General features: G+C 34.6%; 1 protein-coding gene and 1 pseudogene across 9 annotated transcripts in view; one reads left to right on the forward strand and one right to left on the reverse strand.

Moving 5' to 3' along the window:
- Positions 1–1,434, forward strand: LOC146544835 (uncharacterized; annotated as a pseudogene).
- A 580-nt stretch (positions 1,435–2,014) lies between these two features.
- SANBR (SANT and BTB domain regulator of CSR) overlaps positions 2,015–20,449 on the reverse strand; it is a 29,531-nt gene continuing 11,096 nt past the window's right edge. For 7 of the 9 annotated variants that reach the window (XM_085218469.1, XM_085218467.1, XM_085218472.1 and 4 more), the window contains 18 exons: positions 18,062–18,155; positions 16,797–17,035; positions 15,915–15,973; positions 15,006–15,166; positions 14,019–14,105; positions 13,809–13,919; positions 11,691–11,814; positions 11,087–11,239; positions 10,503–10,648; positions 10,066–10,165; positions 8,996–9,028; positions 7,476–7,575; positions 6,481–6,572; positions 6,350–6,378; positions 6,155–6,252; positions 5,048–5,136; positions 4,572–4,663; positions 2,015–4,028 (listed from right to left, as the gene is read on the reverse strand). In XM_085218469.1, coding sequence (XP_085074595.1) covers positions 3,992–4,028; positions 4,572–4,663; positions 5,048–5,136; positions 6,155–6,252; positions 6,350–6,378; positions 6,481–6,572; positions 7,476–7,575; positions 8,996–9,028; positions 10,066–10,165; positions 10,503–10,648; positions 11,087–11,239; positions 11,691–11,814; positions 13,809–13,919; positions 14,019–14,105; positions 15,006–15,166; positions 15,915–15,973; positions 16,797–17,035; positions 18,062–18,155 — 1,844 coding nt within the window. In that variant the 3' untranslated portion in view covers positions 2,015–3,991. Of the gene's footprint in view, positions 4,029–4,571; positions 4,664–5,047; positions 5,137–6,154; positions 6,253–6,349; positions 6,379–6,480; positions 6,573–7,459; positions 7,576–8,995; positions 9,029–10,065; positions 10,166–10,502; positions 10,649–11,086; positions 11,240–11,690; positions 11,815–13,808; positions 13,920–14,018; positions 14,106–15,005; positions 15,167–15,914; positions 15,974–16,796; positions 17,036–18,061; positions 18,156–20,449 lie in introns of those variants that run through there. The other 2 variants (XM_019613467.3, XR_014881724.1) reach the window with 2 other exon arrangements.

The following is a 20,449-nucleotide window of genomic DNA, read 5'->3' on the forward strand; positions in this document are numbered from 1 at the left end:
ATGTGGCAGGCTAATTATATTGGCCCTTTTCATAAATCACAGCGTTATGAGATTGAAACATATGCAAGCAGAAATACAGGTCAACAATAGATGTTGTTTAATCCATCACGGTCTCTTAAAAGGGTAAAGTTGTTGATGAAAACTAGTGTTTTAGCAATCAAACCAACCTGCTCACCTCACCATTTCTAAACACATCCTATGCAGCATGGCAAATGTGGCTACACAAGTGAGCACTTTCCCTGACTAAATGAGTGTGTGACTGGCATAACAGGGGCAGGACTAGGAGTAGTAAGTAGAACAGATGCTGAAATGCTCATAAATAAATTAAGCACAGCAACAAGTGACTTGTATGTATTACAGTACTCCCTATCAGCACTGGGAACCAACTAGAGGCTCTTATCTAATGTATTACCTCAAAGGGAGAGGACTCATATGAAAGACCAACAATTAATTGTAGATTCACTTGCCATAATCCAAGAAAATGTTTTTCTAGCTCTAAGCTGTATCAATATGGATGCAATCTACAGTAGCAGCAATTGTAAGAGAAGGTGAAGGAGGTACTTCGCCCACTGAAATTCAAAAGGTGACTTGGGATAATGCAAATAAATTTGAAGGAGTATTTCAATTCTGGTGGTATCTATGGTATTTTACTTATGATCCTGTTAAAAACCATGCTGCAGCCTTTGTCCTAATGACATGCAATGCTTCAGTATATACCATATACTCAATCACTGTGTTGGGATTTATTCACAGTGGGGCTACACTCTCCATTAGAACATAGAGTATGGTCTCAGCAAAATGGAAATGAATGGCAAACTGTTGATGTTAGTGCATGTGCTGTACAGGAAAAACAAGGATTTATTTGTGAGAGTTATACTATCAAAGCTCAAGACATTTGTCTTGACAAAGCTTATAAACATGAGGGTGTACATCTGTGTATGGGGGTGGATGGTGATAGGACAAGAGAGAATGGTTTTAAACTGAGACAGAGGAGGTTTAGGTTAGACAGTAAGAGGAAGTTTTTCACCCAGAGGGTGGTGAGGCACTGGAACAGGTTGCCCAAGGAGGCTGTGGATGCCCCATCCCTGGAGGCATTCAGGGCCAGGCTGGATGTGCCTCTGGGCAGCCTGGTCTGATGGCTGGCGACCTGCACACAGCAGGGGGTTGGAACTGGATGAGCATTGTGCTCCTTTTCAACCCAGGCCACTCTATGATTCTATGACACCTGCCATTTTTAAGTGTATCCTGATGAGACCCCTGAAACTGTGCTTGTCTACACTGGAAAAGGATGTGTCTGTGTAAGAACCTCTTGTAATTTTATACTCATAGGTAATACTAATAAAGATTCAAGCAATTAATCAAATATTCATGTTTCAACTTTATCATGTGAAACATGCTCATGCTATTCAGGTTTATGATTGCTTACTGGGGTAACTGTACATTCATGTTTCTCTTCTTGTATTTTTTTTGTTTTGAAGCCATCGCTGTGGTTAAAATTAATATTCTGTCTCTTTCTCCAACATTTTGAGACATTAAGCAAACAGGCACAGCTCCACAGAACAGCAAGCAAATTTAAACACATGTATGTGACATGCTGTAGTCTTCCCTATATACCAACTGCACATAAAATGGACCTACATATCATAATTTCTACAAACAAATAATGGAAAATAATCCTATTCATAGATCTGTCAGACTATTTAAATAGTATTATCAGTACTGCAGCAGTGGGATGCAAAATTAAGGATGTTTTTAAGCATAGCTCAGTCTGACATTTTGCTCACTTAAGCAATCTGCAGGGCAGGTTGCTCAGGAACCAACTTCAAAACTAAATGCAGATAAGTATTTTCAGGTTCTTGTATATTTGGGATAGCTCAGCCTTCAACTATATCCTTTTCTTGACAAATAAAACATCCATATCATGATGCTGCAACTAAATCACAAAGACACAAGCATGACCAAACTCATAATAGTTATGCACGTCTTACAAGTATCCATAGAATACCCACACATCTCTTAAATGAATTACTTTTATTTCCATTAAACCAAGACAATTTCAAAATTAATACAAAATTAAAAAAAAAAAAAAACAAAACATGGTTGGCAAGAGGGGAAAAAGGGCTGCACACAATGCATGTTATTGTTATATGCTCAATATGCTTATATACTTTTAAAAAATATAACATTGGCACATAAAACCAGCATTTTCCCTATACAACAAAACAAACCAGCAGCATCTTCCCTCCATTTTGGTTAGTTGTTCTAAGAAAAATAAGCATACATCTACACATACACAAGCTGGCAACTTTCATAGCGAAGTTTACCATTTGAACAATTCTCAGAAGTCACAGAATTGTAGCAAAACACTTATTCTATTACTTTTTTTTTTTTTCCTCTGCAGATTTCTCCTTAAGAAAACAACATTCAGTCTTCCAGTGTTTACTGTAAGTGTTTAAAGCTGCTTTACTACTTGCAAACATACACAGCACATTAACAAAGCCTTATTTATTTAATACAGATTTAATCCTGCAAAGGATACTGTTCCTGCCCAAAAATCAAAGCCAGTGAAATCCACAGCTTTGCTTGTTAGTTTTTTTGTGCTCTGAATTTGCATTGGACAAAATACAGAAATAAGCAGCATTTATTCATTTTAAATTTTAATAAAAATCTTCCACCTTGAAAACAGTATTTTCAAGCATTGAAAAGTCTAATGACCATTGAAAACTCATGAAACACACAAAAAGGCCTGAGTGGAGAGAAGAATGCATTACAGTCATGTTCTCCCTCTCCTTGTCCCAGCCTGAACTCCGTGCCCCCACCTCCACTATCTTGCAGACTTACCTCCAAACTCATACTTTGCAGCTGTGGTCCAGAACAAACTGTCCCTGAGTGCTCTTACTACCTGTCTCAAAAAGGTCAGAATAGGTTTACTGGAATTCAGCTACTGTTATTGCCATTCCCTTTGCTAATATGTGAACTATTTTCTAGGCAAATTAGTTTATTTTGGTAGCCCTGGATTTTACATACACATAGACTTGTATTCTATTGTTCCAATTACAAAACTTGAAAGTGACTTCTAAACAGTACTATTAAGGCAGGTTTCAGAAAAAAAAAAATTAGACCCAAAACATCTATATGGACAACTCTTCATAATGATTCCTTTCAACTGAAAGATGCCTAATTAATAGCATATCCTCCGAGCAATTTAGTGGTACAGCATTGAAAGATGGAACTGCTGTGTCTGGGCACTAGAAGGGAACCAAACATGGTATTGTGCAAGAGGAAATAGATATGGTATGGAGTAAGCGTGAACTTCACATACAAGTAAATAAAGTGTTTCACATGCAAGGTCTGAATCAATGAGGCATTTAAATAATCTCTGAAGGTCTAGTTTCCATCTGTTAGCCACCTTCACATGAATGTGAGTTGTGTAGATGTATGGAAGGAAGCCTCAGAACTGCATTAAAACTCCGCATTAACTGGTCTAATTCACAGCTATTGTACTGTCACTGACTTCAAATGCAAATCCCTAGAGGACAGGCCTAAAATGTCCTATCAAATACAACATAACATATACATATATTCCACCTGACTTATGTTAACATTACTGAATGTATTCAGAATTCAGTAGTCTTGCTTTTTCATTTCCAGTATTTCTTTCATATTGGAAGGCATATTTATGTCTTCCTCCATAAAAAGTTAGTTGAATAAGTTAACTTTGCAGGTTTATAAAATATTTTCTCTCTCAAAACAACAGTCTGAAAAGCAACTAAATTTATATTTAAGAAACAGTATATTTACAATTAAAATAAGTACAGACCTTATTGGATTTACGTTCATTTATCATACACAATAACGTACAAGGCTTAAAGAAATAAGTGACTGCTTATCAAGTCAAGGCTTCTGGAGATGCGTATTCTCCATATATCAAGAGTGCCATACAATTTCAGGAAGTAGTAATATGTTCTGGCTACAATTTTTTCATGAGTCTTTATGTTGGACGACCTTGACCAAAACGGGATTTTGACCTGGATTAAGAGCACAGAAAAAACATATGCAGGTTATCATATCTAGAATGTTATACTTATTACAAAGTCAGCTCTCTGCTTTAGTACTTGTTAGAAACTACTTTTATGCTAAAGTGTAATCTGAGAAAAAAAGAAAGCAAATCTCACAACTGTATTGAGAAAGCTGCATTTTTGTCAATGTACCTGCAGCCATAAGCTGTATATTCATACAAAGGTATGCAATGAATACAACAATTCAAAGAATTGTTATGTCAAATAACTTCTTATGAAATCATTAATTCTGCAGTAGTAGTCACAGGCATTTTTTGAACATCCGTAAGGTATTTGAAGCACCCAGTGTATTCTTAAAAGTTTGTCAGCATCTAGAGACTCACCTGCTGGCGACATGATTTTACAAAGGAAGCTTTCACATCAAATATATTTAGCCTGCTAGAAGACATATTGATGCAAGATAATGTATGAAATGAAGCACACCTAAATTAAAACAGTTTCCACCCCCAGTCCTCCCAGAAATTCATATCCTGCTTTTTCATTTTGTCTTACCTGGCGTTCTTCTCAGTGTTCATTTGTCGTGCATTGACCTGTGCTAAGGCCTTTATCTGAGCTTCAAGTCTTGAATAAATACCTCCTGCATACTGAAATGCGAAAAAAAACCCACAAACAAATGCAAGTTGTGACATTATTCCAATCTAATTGGTGTATTTTCATAAAAATAATTACTATTCAGAAGAATCTATAGCATACTTTCTTTCATTATCTCAACCCAGTACTGAAACATTTTTAAACCATCCTATTTTCCATGTTTAATTTTTAAAGGTAGTGAACTTCAATAATTGTTATTTAACTCCTTTACCAAAAAAAAAAAAAAAAAAAAAAAAAAAAAATCGCACTCAGAAGAAAATGAAGATTAAACTAAATTCTTTGTAAGTAATTGAAAGAGTGGTGTTTTCGTTTGTGTTACACATTTGTTACAAAGGCCTGCTTCCATTCAATAATCACTACGTTATGACAAGTCTTACTTCTTTGCTGTCTCTTGACTTGATTCGACCAAAGTCTCCCAGTCTGATTTTTATCAAGTGTCCTGTAATCTCAGACATTCTCCTCTGGTCTGCCAGAAAAAAATATTATTTTAGAACAGAGGTTTTTCATACTACTGAGTACAAAGAGAACGATACACAAAACACACTTTAGTTAGATCCTATTTGCAAGAAGTAATTTTTTGTTTCTCAGCTCATTTAGAAGTCTTGAACAACAATACTCTATATTCTGATGAATAATCTAGTTTCAGCAGCATTCTGGGCAGAGAGCAGAATCAGTCGGAGGAATTACTCTGAGATAAAAAAAAATATATGGAAACAGTTTTGAGGAAAAGACTTTCAAAACAGCAAAAATACATAGAAATCGCAAAGATATAAAAAGTTGTATAAATTAATATAATTCTGAATATTAGAATTCTGAAGACAAGGAAGAAGAGAAAAGTAAATACATGTATCACTTTTTATACGTTCAGGCAATAAATAACACAAGGATGCAAGAAAAAAATCTTTGCTTACTTGTATAGTCATCAGAGGACACAATTAGAATCTCTGTAGGTTATGTGCAGACTTTCTAAATACAGAATGTAAATGATGCTAACACAATTTGAATGGAATCTTTTTTTCTGTAAACTCGGAATTCCTTCCAAGTATTTTCATAGTCTGAGGGTCCAAAAATGCCCATTTATACTTCAGCCTTTATGCAAAACTATAATGTAGTTTATGAGAGGTTCTCTTTCCATTTTCCTGACACAGATTTTTTTATTCCTGTAGAATAGATGAGATTGCTAATAAATGCCAATAAAATTCTGAACTAATATTTTCAGGAGTTCCCAGCTGCATATATATCTATCTATACAAATATATTATTTATTTATTATTATTTTTTTAAGAACCTGAGATTGCTGTATGGCTTGGATAAAGCTGATTACTAACAAGTAGCTGAAATCTGTTTTCCTACAGATGAGCATTTAAAAAAAACTTCATTTTATCTGAGATAAAACTCAATCTTAAGCTAAATTGCTGTATTTTGAAAAAAATAGCCATTTTAAATGTGAAATAATGATTTTCTTTGTATAGCATTGACATTACAGCTAGACTCATGCACAAACAGACCATCTTCTCTTTGAGCATCTTGGTTGAATCTTAGTGACCTGGAGGCATCCCATTTGTTCTGCTGCACACTTACACTGATTAAAAAAGAAAGATACATGCAATGTTATCAGTAACCATTTCCAAGAAAGGATATACTACAATATATTATCAAGGACTTTGAAAATTACTTACGTGAATGGAGATGCATCTCGGGAACCTGGCTATAAAATAAATAAAAATATATTAAGTAAAACATGATCTTAAAACATAAAAAAAAAAATTATCATCATTAGCACAGGCTGTGTTCACAGCTCTGATTTTACCTTGTCAGAAGGCTTCTCCTTTTTCTGAATACTAGGTGAAGAAGCCCCTTTCTTTGGGTGTTTATAGAACTTCTTTAGTTTCTCCTTTCTCCCTGCAAATTGAAGAAATACCTACTCACTGACATAATCATAGATGCTCTGAATTTTACAACTACATAGCTATAAAAGGATTTTCCTCCCCTATTCCTTTACAGTGAAAATAAATGAACAATTTGTTTTTAATTTGTTAGTATTGCAGGCAGGTTAATACACATGGGTTACTCTTTCCCATTAGAAGCATACATTAACTCTAATACATATTTAAAATATAAGATGATGACACAACCACACTTTCAATTTTAGACTGTAAATTTAAAATCAAGTGCACATACAACCTGCATCTCTGACCACATTGCTTGCATCAACAATCTGAAGGATATCAGATCAAGTAAGTTTAAAGTCAAGCTGCAAAAAAGTTGGCACTTAAAGAAAATTAAATTTGCATTAAGACAAAAACAATCCCTCCAAAATATCAAAAAACAAAGTGCTCGAGTTCAAATGTTACTATATGGAGAGGAGAGATGGTCTTTTGCTTTCATAACAAGAAAAGAAACACATAAAAACAGTTTTAGAATATACAGCTAATTTTCAATGCAGACAAAATTTTAGCCACATCTATCAATCATGCAGTCACTACATTTTTTTCTTCCAAAATTTACACAGGAAAAAAATTTCAAGTCATTTGATAACCTGTCCTACAAAATAAGCCCTGAATCAACTTTGAGGACATCCTGGATGGGAACAGTTGCCACTTTCCTTGTTTGCCAGTGTTTTTTCATGACCCTAAGCAATTGGGCAATAATTTGTAGCTACACAAAGAAAACAGTGGAAATAAAATTGAAATTAAAGAAGTATTTCCTAACATCTAAAGCTTTCTTACAGAAGAAATCTACTACCTTGAGTCTTTATCTTTAAATTCTATGGATGACAACTACAATACCTTTGTGTTGTTGTACCTGGTTTCCTGCATACTTCTTCTTCATCCCCCACTTCATCCTCAGTGACTTCAGAACCAGTGGTATACTCCTCTTCTTCAGATAACAATGACTGCTGTTTCTAATTGACAGAAGCAGAATGCCACCTGTTATGTGAGGCTTGATTCCTACTTAGTAATTCACTAAATCTGTCCCAAATGAGTTGCCTTCAAATCTTGCTTCACATCTTAGTGAGGTAACTCACTAATGTGTGTGAGAAGTTAAGTATGAAAACCTAACTTTCTTAACTGTTCTCAAATGTTAAGAAAGTAATTTCAAATCTTTGTGTTTTGGCAAATACTTGTATTTATATTTCTTCAGACAATAAAACATAGCAGGTTGCCCAGAGAGGCTATGGTCTCTCCATCTTCAGAGAAACCAAAGATTTGTCTGGATACAAATAAAGTGTTAAGCTTTGAAATTAAATTTAACTTTAAGAATGGGAAGAAATATCTGAGATGACTACCAGAGATCCCTTCCAGCCTGTATTATTGTTTGAATCCACATTTAGCATTCATTATATTGCTGGAAATATTAATTAGCATATTAAGAAAAATAAGAAAGTTCAAGTTTCAATAGCAAAAATTTGAGCTAGTCACGTAATCATAGAACAAACTAGAGGGTTTAATGAAGGAGGGCTCTCCCAAGATTTGTTCTATCTTGCTGACTGTGTGATACTGCTGTCTCAGCAGTAGTTAAGTAACACATAGCACACATCTATTTATTTACTATTTTTTAAAACATCTCTGCACATCATAATAAACCACTGACTCCAATATTGCAAGAGATGGGACCACAATGGCAAGCGGTAGTAGTATCAGTTCAGTATAAGAAATATATTAAGGAATGTGATGTTCACATTGTTTGGAAATAAACACACATTTTTAAGTAATCACGATTGCCTAGTAATGCATGAGAAACAAGAAGGGCTGACACGATCTGCAAATTCAAAAAGGTTATTGTAGGACACTAAGAACATGAGACTGCAGAACAAATCATCAGAAGTAACAGAAGTAAACTGCTATTCTCAAGCATTTACATATCAAAATAGACACAATGACTATGACCAGTGCTATACGGCTGGAAGAACAACTACACAGCTCCTATATTTGGCTAGTCATTCAACTCTGATAGAAGATTTTTTGTAATAAAGCAGCATCATAAAGAAGACATGAAGCATCTCTAACAAGCCATGAGAGAGACAGGCACTCAAAAATTTTTTTTTAAGATCTACATTTCTGTCAACCTAATGAATTATTAGGAACACGTGCACATAACTGGTCTGTTGTTTGTTGTCATTTGTAAAAGTATTTCAAAGGAAATTTTTATTTCTATTCAGGCCAAGTTAGTACTTCACACACATTTCATAGTTCCCTGTAAAAAAATTTTGCTACAATACAAACTCCGCAATGCAAAAGAAAATGAACTTCTGCCTAAATTACTTAGAAGACAAAAAAAAAAAAAGTTAACTAGAGCAAATGTGAACAAAACGTTTTACTAACCAGTTGTAAAGTCCAGTTCTTCAGAGAAAGAAACTAGTGAATAAGAGGGAGAAACGGAGAGACACAAAAATTAACAGCAGTTATTAGAAAAAAAAAAAAAGTGGAATCTCAAAAACAGGAGCGGTATGCTAACATACAGCAATATACACTGGTAACTCCTAGAAGACCTACTCACATTTTTTACTTTACTTATTTTCACTTTTGATTTTCATGGAACAATAAATTGGGCAAACAGGTTGTGAACAACTAATCAATTAAATGCAGTCAATTTAGAGTCACACTTCCATTTGCTAACTTTGCATTAAAAATATTTACAGGTCATTGTAACAAAACAAAAAAAACAGTCTAGAGCTGAAAGGACAGTCATGACAGTTAAGATTTAATAGCCTCCTGCATTTGTTGCTGGAAAGTTACTGACACCATCTAAAGTTTTCACACTCAGCATCACGCTACAATAAGGACTGCTGTGTTACCAGAAGTTCCACAATGAGTGCAGATCTTCAAAAACTTATCTTGGCATGAAAGGCCTCTTCAACTCAAGAGATATACAATCTACTTAAACTTGGCTTAGAAAACATCTCTATTGATCTGACATCAGCATGACAACATATTCCAGAAGTTATATTTCTGGAAGGTAACATCATTCACATTTTTGAAACAAACAAACAAGAAAATCTCAACAGATTACTTTAGTTTATGAGTTTATAAAAGCCACGTGGACATACTCAGATACATCCGCAGATAAACAGAGGTGGCAAATATTTAAATAATGTCTATCATGTATTGAGGAATGTGACTGGTTCTTTAAATACCGTCAGATTATAAACGCATACATAGGATAATTCTTCTGCTTTACAGAAATATTTCTGGTAGAGCAGGTAAAAGTTTTGCCTTTTTGCCAAATAGGCATTTTATACCTCCACTAGCCAGTGCCATTCTGCAGTGCATCTCTTCCTCTTCCTCTTGCAACGTGTTTTATTTATTAAAGTTGTCTAATGAACCCTTCAAAGTACTCTTGTAGGATTCTTCATTATCAGTAAGAAGGGGAAATAATATCAGCAGTCACTCACAGCATTGATTTCTCCACTTTTGGGGCCCCACGGTGTATTTGGTTCTACGAGCACATCACATTCAATGCCTTTTTCATCACAGAGCCCAATACCAGAGTCACTTAGGGAAAGATGTGGGACAAAAATAATGTTTATTTTTCCATTTAACAATTTGGAATCAATCTGTTTTTACTCATTATGCATCAAAAGAAAAAAAACCTCCAAGTAAGCCACATAACATTTTGATAACAACCCATTAAAATACAAATAAGTAAAGGAATGGATGGTTAAGGAGATTGAATGTAAAAAGAAACAGTATTTGTTCTTTCTTTTCCAAATTAAGTCACCTTTACCAAGCACCATGTCACTCATTTAAAAAGAGAGAAACTTACTCAAGTGTAACATGAACATGTTAAGCTTTCAAGACTAAGTGATTTCAGTAACAATACAACACTTACCTATTCTCATCCTTAGTAAAAGGAACAACAATAACATCCCTGTGATGGAGCAGATCATTCAGTATTTTAGCGGTCTGAGATGGCAAAGAATCCCCATCTTCATTTCTGGAAGGTAAACTAGTCATGTGATCTCTCACCTTACAGCCCTGCAATACACATACAACATAAAACTGAGTAAATGGGAAGAACTTATTAGGGAATTACAATAACAAAAACTGCTTTCTAGAAACATCCTATCTGAAAATTCAGAAGTTTTCTCATGGTGTAAACCACACAGATGACCTTTTGATTCTACAGGTGATACCAATTCTGTTCTTGCTGACGTTAAGAGAAAATAATAGAAGAGATTCTGAGAAGCATAGTACTGTTTAGATAAGGCTAACAATATTTAGAGGACAGTTTCACTACCAATTTTAGCATTAAAGCATTAAACATGGTCAAAGTGTATGAAGACAGAATAGATGGTACCCCTTGCTTGCACTGACGACTTGCATTACACATGCTGTTATTACCCTGGAAAATAAAAATGTCTTTCAGACATTACTCTCTTATGTTCTTTAAAAAGCAAGCCATTACTGAAGTACCTTTGGGAGGGTAGTAGGATCAAATCGAAGTACTTTTTGGTTGCAACATGGATATACTCCTGTCCCAGTTGACCCCAGAGCACTTGCTACACCTGGATAAAGAACTGACTGCGGGTGGTACTGGCAATGGGAGAATTCAGTACACAGGAAAGACTGCACAAGAGTAAGAAGAGACATAATGAGAGGTGAGATTACCTCAGAAATCAGTTTGGACATACATTCTTTGTAGTGCAAACTTTATTATCATACACCCAGAAATGCAAAAACTCTATAACCATAGAATGTGTCACTCACTAAAACCCAAGAAATCAGAGAATACACATTCTAATTTAGTGTCATTTTGCCTTTAGTGGCTAGAACAAAAAGGAAAGAGCAAGCAATGGGAAAAAGGTAGTATTCAAAAGTAATGAATCAGGATCTGTAATTCCCATAATGTAAATAATCACATCTCCCACCAATAAAATAAAAATCACTGAACGCTATCTGGTGACAAAATTAGTCAAAAAGAAAGAAGCAATAATTGTTTTGATCTCTGATGCAGCCTCAAAGCTCACCTGCAACAAACAAGTTACCAACAAACAAGTGAAAATGGAAAGGTACTCACTTGGTTACATCTTGAGCAGGTCAACCAATTGACAGTCCCCCAGAGACGCCAATAAACATCCTGCCAAGATTTTAGTTCTTCATGAAGGCCAATTAAGTATTCATGGACTTCCCAGGTTTTATCTCTGAAAAAGTACAATATCAGGTTGCATGCAGATAATAAAACTTTTGATTCAGCCATCAGGAAAGTGAGGCAGAAAAGGTGCAGAACAAAATGTCCACTAGTGAAAATCCTACATAAGAGTTTGGAACAGGAAGGATACATTGTGGGACAATTGTTACATTCAGACCATGACAAAAATGCCTATGTTCTTTCACAACCTCCTAAGCTTACTAATAACAAGGAATTACAGCTTGTTTCATCTCAAGTGCCACATACAGCAAATCTGTATGTTAAGAGAAATATTGAGCCTTTTAGAAATCAAGAAAACCATAAAACAGAAGAAACTCAATATAGAGAGGAGAATAAGTCAAAACATGCACGTGAGAACAAGCCCAAGGATATTGCAGTTTTCTGCCTTTAAATAATGTTGTATACCAGAAGTGTAGTATACCATTCTATTTTAAGACACAGTATACTCTTGCATACACGATGTGAGAGGAATCAGTTAAGAATTAAAGTTTGAAAAGTTTGCATCTGAGACTTCTGGACTTAAAAAATAGTGCGTACTATAGACTTTGGTCCTTCCCAGTAACACAATGACAAATATAATTTATAATTTAAAAAGAAAAAACAATCAGCATTGGCATGTTGTTTTCAGAAAGATCAGATATTGTTTTCTCACAGTCTTAAGTCCTGGCCAGAACCATTTTTTGTTATATATACACACATCTAACCAAGACTAAGCAAGCAGTACTTCCAACTGGATGTTATCTCTAGGTACCATTAGAGGACCCATTTTTAAAACCTTGAAGATGGGATTGCATTATATCTTATGTTTGAATTCATCAGTAGTGAGCTTTACTTCATCTAAGGGTCAGTAGATGAATTTCTAATAGAAAATAAGTTGCAAGTACCACAAGGCAAATAATTAGAATCTAAATAATCCTCTGAATAACTTTTAAAATCTGTACTGTACCTGTATGCTAGGAATTGCACGGCAACTACATAGTATCAACTTAAGCAAAGTAATACAATTTTAACAGTCTAATTACCAAAGATCCTAATATGTGTCAGGGCATAAAGGTCACAAATTTGGTACTATTTAGACAGTTAGGTAGAACTTGATCCACACTTTGAAATTACTTATGGGAGATAAAACTAAATGAATATGTTATCTAGAGAGCTGACACTGAAACATTATGGTTGTTCAGAAACAGATAGGTTAAGAAAGATCTCCTGTTACTAATTTCCTACTATTTTACTTAAACAGCGTATATGGAGATGGAGGGAAGGAAAAATCTAGCTCATTATGCATTGATCTTCATTAAGAGACTCTAGCTGAAGGCTCAAACAGATGGAGTTAAATTAAATAATTGTGCCAAATGATCAAGACACACTTACAGAACAGGTCCTGTAAGCTCCTTTGATAAATACTATTTCAACAGGAAAACAATTGGCTACATTTATTTATGGTAGCCTTTTTGCAGGCTGAATTTTCGATTGGACAGTAGAAAGCCAATCTAGAATATAATCTTCAGCATTTCTTTGCTTTCACAGGCTGGACTAGATGATCTTAGAGATCTTTTCCAACCTTAATGATTCTATCCAGCATTCCATAATTAGTCTCATAGAAATGCAGCTTTTAATTTGAATTTGTCAATTGGCAACATATATATTTTAGAAACAGTTTGATGAAACCATTAGCTGTGTATTTCTTATATAAAGAAGTACGACCAAAAAGCCTTCCCAATAATCCTGGCTGTAGTTTTTCCATACTGCAGCACTGATGACTGAATTTCAGAAGTACATCATCATTATCTTCCCCATCCCCACCTTCTTCTTTTTTCTTCAGGTAATACAGAAAGTTAAGATGATTCATACTGTTCTATATGCAACTTTGACTTTCTTTTGTAACACAAATATCTGATCCTAAACATCAAGTATTTTTGATAATTTTGTATAATCACTCAAAATAACACACATATATATATATTCATATTCATTTTTTTCCACTACCTTATATGAACATAGACAATATTCCCATGTTGATCTATGTTGATTTTTCCTGGTACACATGGAATTCTTCTTTCAGTTTCTTTAGTTAACAGCTTCTTACATAAACAACATCTGTATTTAAAAATAGGATAAAATATTGGCGTAAGAGCAGGACTTCAAATTGCAGGGACTTTTCTTGCAATTGAAATAATAACAAAAATAAGACCACACCTGTATAAGGTAGCTGCATTTCCTCGAGAATCTGGATTTATGTTCTCTGGATCAAACAATTTCTCAATCTTCTTGCAGAAAAGTTTACTATTAGTGACAGCAACACAAATTACTCATTAGAAAAAAAAACTGAAAATTCTTTTATACAGAGAGACTTACATTCTGATGATTTGCAAAAGTCATCATGTTTCTTTCAGAATCCAGCTTTTAATGTGGTTTTCCGTTAAAATAATCTGTTTAAATAACTGCTCTGGTCATCTCTTATTTTTATGAAGATAAGAGGAAAGAGATCCCTTACTTTTTTCCTTTATTAAGTTTTCTTGTCTTTTCTTTTTTTTTTTTTTTTTTTTTGGCCAATGTAAGCTACCAGCATCTACCCTGAACAGAAGATCTTTATTGTAAAACTACAGTTAACTTCAGTTCTGATCAGTTCTGATAGCTATAAAGTTGAAAGTTGTTACTGATTAAAATAAGTTTTTACTTTCATTTCGCTTGTCTGTCACTCTGCCCTCCAATAATTGGCCTTCTCTTGACAACGGCTAGGCCAGAGTCCTTATCATATGCTTTCTGAAAAGATACTCCATCACAGCTCTTCAAGATTCCAGCCATCCTAAGTTATATTTTCCACAATAGAGATTGCAGGATGCTGAAACCAAATTACAGAAGTTAGGAGCACACCATATGACAAAGGGTTCCTTACCCCAATCCTGGCTTCCATGTGAGAATTCATGAATAATTTGTACATTTCATACTCCTAGTGCAGCCTTTTCTTGTCTCCTATAAAAACTCTTTTCTTTTGCTCAGAATTTTAATATTAAACTCTGAAGTAACGTGCTCATATTCTGCATTAAAGATACACACGCACACATACACCTACAGTGTATACTCTTATGTATCACTCCAACTTTACACTGTCATAGATATTCTGGAAAAATGATTCAAAAGTACTATGGCACTTCAGTAGTGTATTTCAGAGCAAAAGGTTACCTTTTAAATTTATCCCTCTTGTCCTTCAGCTCTTCCAGTTCATTGTGAGTAAACAGATCAGCAATATGTGCAACAAGATTAGCATTGATACAATTCATGTTACAAGGCGTAGCTACAATAGCATTCATATTTTTGTGACAATAATGAATACATTTTTCTACCTAGAAAAAACAAAAATGTTAAAAATAACATAAGGAATTCTAAACAAAGATATCTCAAAATAAGTGCACTAATTACTTCAAGTTCTTCTTTCTTTTTCTTTTTTTTATAGCATCTAGTATTTTAAACAACTATTTCAGGTACTCTTAAAAAACAGAAAGCAAGTCTCAGATTCACCTTAAAGAGACTATGAATTAACTTGAGTGAATCAATTTCTGCATTTTCCTCCTAAAAATTTCTACAGAAATCTGGAAAACTGCACAGATGTTTCATTTTCAGTAACAACTTTCACTTGCTTGCATAAGAGAACCATAGTATGCATTACATATAGTATTGCCTGGATCTCAATTTAAATAGCTAGTCTTGCTATGTATTTAATTGTAGGTCACCTTAATGACAGATCTTGACAAAAATATTAACAAACAAGCCAACAGACAAACTACACAGAGCTGAAGCAGATTGTAAGTTGCAGAAGCGTCTCATTGTAAATCAGATTCTGATGTTGTTTCAATCAGCCATCAAAAGGCAAATCCGGGATTCCACTACCACATTTAGAAAGTTTGCAGAAGTTATTTCTATGTCCTCGCTGAGATTCTGCAAATACTAGGTGTTTTAAATTAGAAAGGTGACAAAAACCTCAAAATGCTCTTACTCCATCTCTCATAATCTGTTTATACAACAGCAAGAGCATAGGTATTTGGATTTTACTTGCATCCTTAAGGTACAGAATCCTTCTTTCTTAATACTTACTAATGAATCCATCTTCAAAAACTCAGAAGAAATAAGAATTGATATGACATTTGCTGGTTCTAAAAGGCAACAAACAAAAAAGTTTGGTTTTTTTACTTGAATTCTTTTGGTAATATCACATCCCTCCCTCGGCATAGTTAGAATTTATCTGTCAAGAGTTTTCTACCAATCAACCCATTATTACATCTTCCAATTTGTAGAATGTTTCCCATCTTATGAAATAAATTTTTGTTTAACATCCATGTGGCCAGAACACAACTACACCTGCAATTTACTAAGACTGCAAAAAGTGCATTCACAAGGATACAGCGACTAAGCAATTCGACAGAAAGATTAACTTCCATTACTAGCCACCATATCCAGGTGAGATTTTGCTCTCTGTAACTGCATTTATTGTGACAATATTCAAGTTTTGTTCATAGCTTTTAAGAAATGTTAACGAAAGGTTTGTATATTAAAAACATGCCCAAAATTAATACAGGAAAAGTTCTTCTACTGCTTTACCAAATTGCATTGAAATTTTAGAAAAAACTGCAACTGTACAATTGGGAAGCAAAAGGGAAACAAAACAAAACCTAAGAAAACAATCATCATTGTTGTAAAACTTCCACTCTGTTTTTGTTCAGAAGAGGTCTGAAGAGCCTTGATTAAAACCATCAGATCTCACACCACGTCAGATTTTTTTTCACCACTTCAGCCACCAGGATGTCTCCTCAAAAGTGTTAGCATTAAGAGCTGCTTCCGCAACATTTTTCTAACTGAAAAGTTTTACTTGTTAGATAGAAACAAGAGACTGTGACTGAACCGTAGCAAAAACATTATGATCTGTACTAATGGAAGATAAATGATACTGTAACAAATGCTCTACATATTTTATTTTACCTAAAGCAGGGATTTCATAAGCTTCACCATCTTTGGTGTTCCTTTTAACATATCTTATCAACCAGTCAAAGATGTGAACGTCACAGTGCACTGAAATGTCCACTTCTTCCCAGCGCTGGGCATCCACTGATAGATATTCAGCAAAGTATTTCATTTCGGAAATCAAAAGATCTCGAGGACATACAAAATCTTCTTTGAGGTTCTTTGCTTCATCACACACATGTATCACCATATTTGGCCTCAAAAGGAAAGTAAGGCACAAAACAAATTAGGACCATAAGGACACATAAGGACCAATTAGAAAGCTAAAACTCAAAAGACCTCACCTCCAAATCTGGATCACACATTACAATACTGATGTCGCTGCTTTTATTAACAGATGGAATACAAATTGCAGTTATTAATTATTAATAAAAAGTACTGTCAGACACTAGATGAAAAACAGAAACGTGTCCCCTGACACGTGATCCATTTAACAGAACCATTTAAAAGTTCAGAATCAGCAGAAAAAAGTTTGAGCTCAGTTCCCCTATTTTGTCTCTAGTTTGTTATAGGATGCTACTTGAATTATATAAAGAGCTTATTTGTTCTCACTTTTTCATTTTAGTGAAAAAATACACAGATACAATTGTGTAACCTACTGAAGCACAAAAGACAATAACATATGGTAATATCTTTCATCAGTAGAAATTAAAGCTGCTTTATTTTACATTAAAGTGACTATTATAGTAAAAGCTAGAATCAGTCTACGCTGCCTCCAGAGAAAGATGGCTACGCTTACGCATGAGTCAAACATGTTACTCTAAACGTGCTCATACAGTACGGAAAATGGGATGTGCATGGCTAATTGAATGGACAGTAAAATTGCTCATTCGCATTTTTCAGTTACAGTTTTCCATCTGTCTCATGAATAGGACAAACCCATGTTCACAGAACATAACTGTTTTTTAAAGTTAAATGTCATTCAGCATCAATCTTTATTTACTCCTTTTTAAAAATCAGGTTGTTTCCTATTCTTACCACTGCAATGATCAATCATTTTCAGGCAAACACTAGGGACAAATTCATAAACAAGTCACCCCCTGGCACCTAAGTTCTCAAGACAATCCCTAACATTTCTTTTGCAAGAGAAAGCTTCAGAATTTCTTATAGATCTTTCCAGGATGGTCCTAGTCATTTTCACTGTGATAGTAGAACAGAACTTTAGACAACTTTCTGTCAGCATTATAATCCTCCAAATAACAAATACACAAGGACATTCTTACCCCTGGCTCTCATCAGTGCTTTCTTCATCTTTATGCACAGGACCTTTGTCAGATTCTGAAGAACAATTCCTTGTGGAGGTTGTGCTGGGTCTTCCTTAAGAGTAAGGAGAAGAAGGCGGCATTAGATAAAAAATGCCTGACCTGCTTTTCAGTATCTTGAAAATCCAATGGAACTACAGCTTCCATTGCAGACCAATATTAAGTATCAAGCAACAGATTTGTGTTACCACAAGGGTTACTAGATAATCCAAATCCCTCCTCTGAATACTGTAAAACAGAAATGTAGATCAGCAGCATTGCTAGGATGTACAGACACTTGGCTACGAAGTCAGATCAATCCTGTCTCAATGCTTCTTATCCACGCTTATTTTTTTTAAAGCTCTGAAAAAAAAGCTGCTTCCAAACAAAAGCATAGAAGTCTCTGTAAATGTGTTTTTTGGTAAGTTTCATAAATGCGTGGATTAGAGCAACCAACGGGATAAAACAATGATCATAAAAAGCTGAGCATTAAATCTCTGTCTTCCTGGACCTCCATTACGCAGCTTATTTCAAGCATAAAGGGAAGCTGAGTTCTACTTCAAATGTTTTCCTCACAAACACACTCAGGCAACGTAACAGATACAAAAAACTGAAGGCTACCAGGTCTAGTCAATAAACCCATTGGGTTCTGCATCAAGAGCTAAGACACCCCAGCTTCACACTTTGAATAACTCTTTCTACTGTGATAGCTTAGTTTGGATAAGACCTTAAAGATCATATGATTCCAGAAGCACCTTCTCCCTCTCACGTAATAGAGGAGACTGAACTATTCTGAAGACTAAGATAGCTCTTCTTAACTTATGACTACATTACAACAGCAGAATGATAATAAATGATTTCAAAGCTCTATGCAGTTCAGAATGCAACAGTTATACCTTCTGGACAATTAGGTATCACACCAAATGCAGAACAAAGCTTTCTCCAAAGATACAGCCTACCGTCTTGCACAGCCAAGCCTCAATAATGCCACAAACAAAGAAAGGTAGTCAATAAAATGGGAAATTTATTGGACAGACCCTGGAAGGGTCAGCCACAGCCTTCAATGTAGCCATTCAACTGCAAGCATGTGACCTATGCTATCAGAAATACTGCCAAGGTAGAAGTCTGTATTTTGAACACAAGGTAAAATGAATATTTTAAAAGGAAAGGTCTGTGGAAAAAATTACATGGAAGAGTTTTGTTCGTAAATATTATGAAATTATTTTGGACACAGTGAAGCTATCTAATGAAGAAAAGGAAATAATGCTGTCAAGAATCTGCAACAGTCAGATTAACTGAAATTCACCATGTTTCTATTTTGTTTTTTCTTCCCCATCTTCTCTCAGAGCTTACAGATGGCTCAAAGTTTGAAAGCTACTAACTTAGGTAAGTCTGTTTACTATACTTGTTTACTGCCATTCAGAAGGACTTGGCAACAGTTTGCCCTGTAATTAGCGAAAACTAAATAATGTTTTATCACTCAAACAAGTACAAAATCCAATTCAAAATGAATTTGATTTGATTACTTTTACTTGCTATTACCCACATTTACAAGCGAATCCAAACAGGTCCAAGATTTTTGCCCATACAAATACGTATATGTGAATACATAAGGAAGTAATTAAATGAAAAAACAATTTGCAAATGGACTTTTCTCAAATCCTTAATTCTGAAATATATGAGTACCCCACAAATACTAAGAAAGTGAATTCACTACAAACCTGTGACAAAAAAAAATCATATTAAGAAGTTATATATAAACAAAAAATAATTTATTCAAGTCACAAAAAATGTGGTAGGAAAAAGCAATACAGAATCTCTCATGCTACTTTTGATTAGGAAACATTAGGGTACTTAAGTACATTATAACTTCTTACATGTATTAAACGGTTAAAAAAAAAATATGCACTAGATGTCTAAAGAGCTCTATGAGCAGAGTTAACTACCTATTAGGAAGCTAATGATCTTCTAAGCAGCCACCTGTAGGTGCAAGAAGAGTTTGTCCCAGGTATTGTGTTTAGCAAGTAAAAAGTTGAAAGCTAATAAAAGCAATCCTGGTCTATGAATTTTATTTACAGTTTTCATATGTCATCTCTCTTAGCTATAATAAAAACATTTGTTCTCCAGCGAAGGTCAAACAGCTGCATTTCTTCTGCAAAAAAAAAAAAAAGTAACCAGAAACCAATGCTGAAAGACATTATAAGAGAGAGCGTTTTATTTGATACTTCACTAGCTTTTCAGCTTGCAACACAGAAATAGTTCACTCGTTACTCCAGCAAAGCAAGTTTCTCATGCAACACATTTGCCTAGTTCTACAACATGCTGAAAACATCTGAAACATCTCAGAAGACAACGAAATCCAGAGAATAA

This window comes from Meleagris gallopavo, chromosome 2 (genome assembly GCF_905368555.1).
Source record: "Meleagris gallopavo chromosome 2, MGAL_WU_HG_1.1, whole genome shotgun sequence".
NCBI classification, from domain to species: Eukaryota; Metazoa; Chordata; class Aves; order Galliformes; family Phasianidae; genus Meleagris; species Meleagris gallopavo.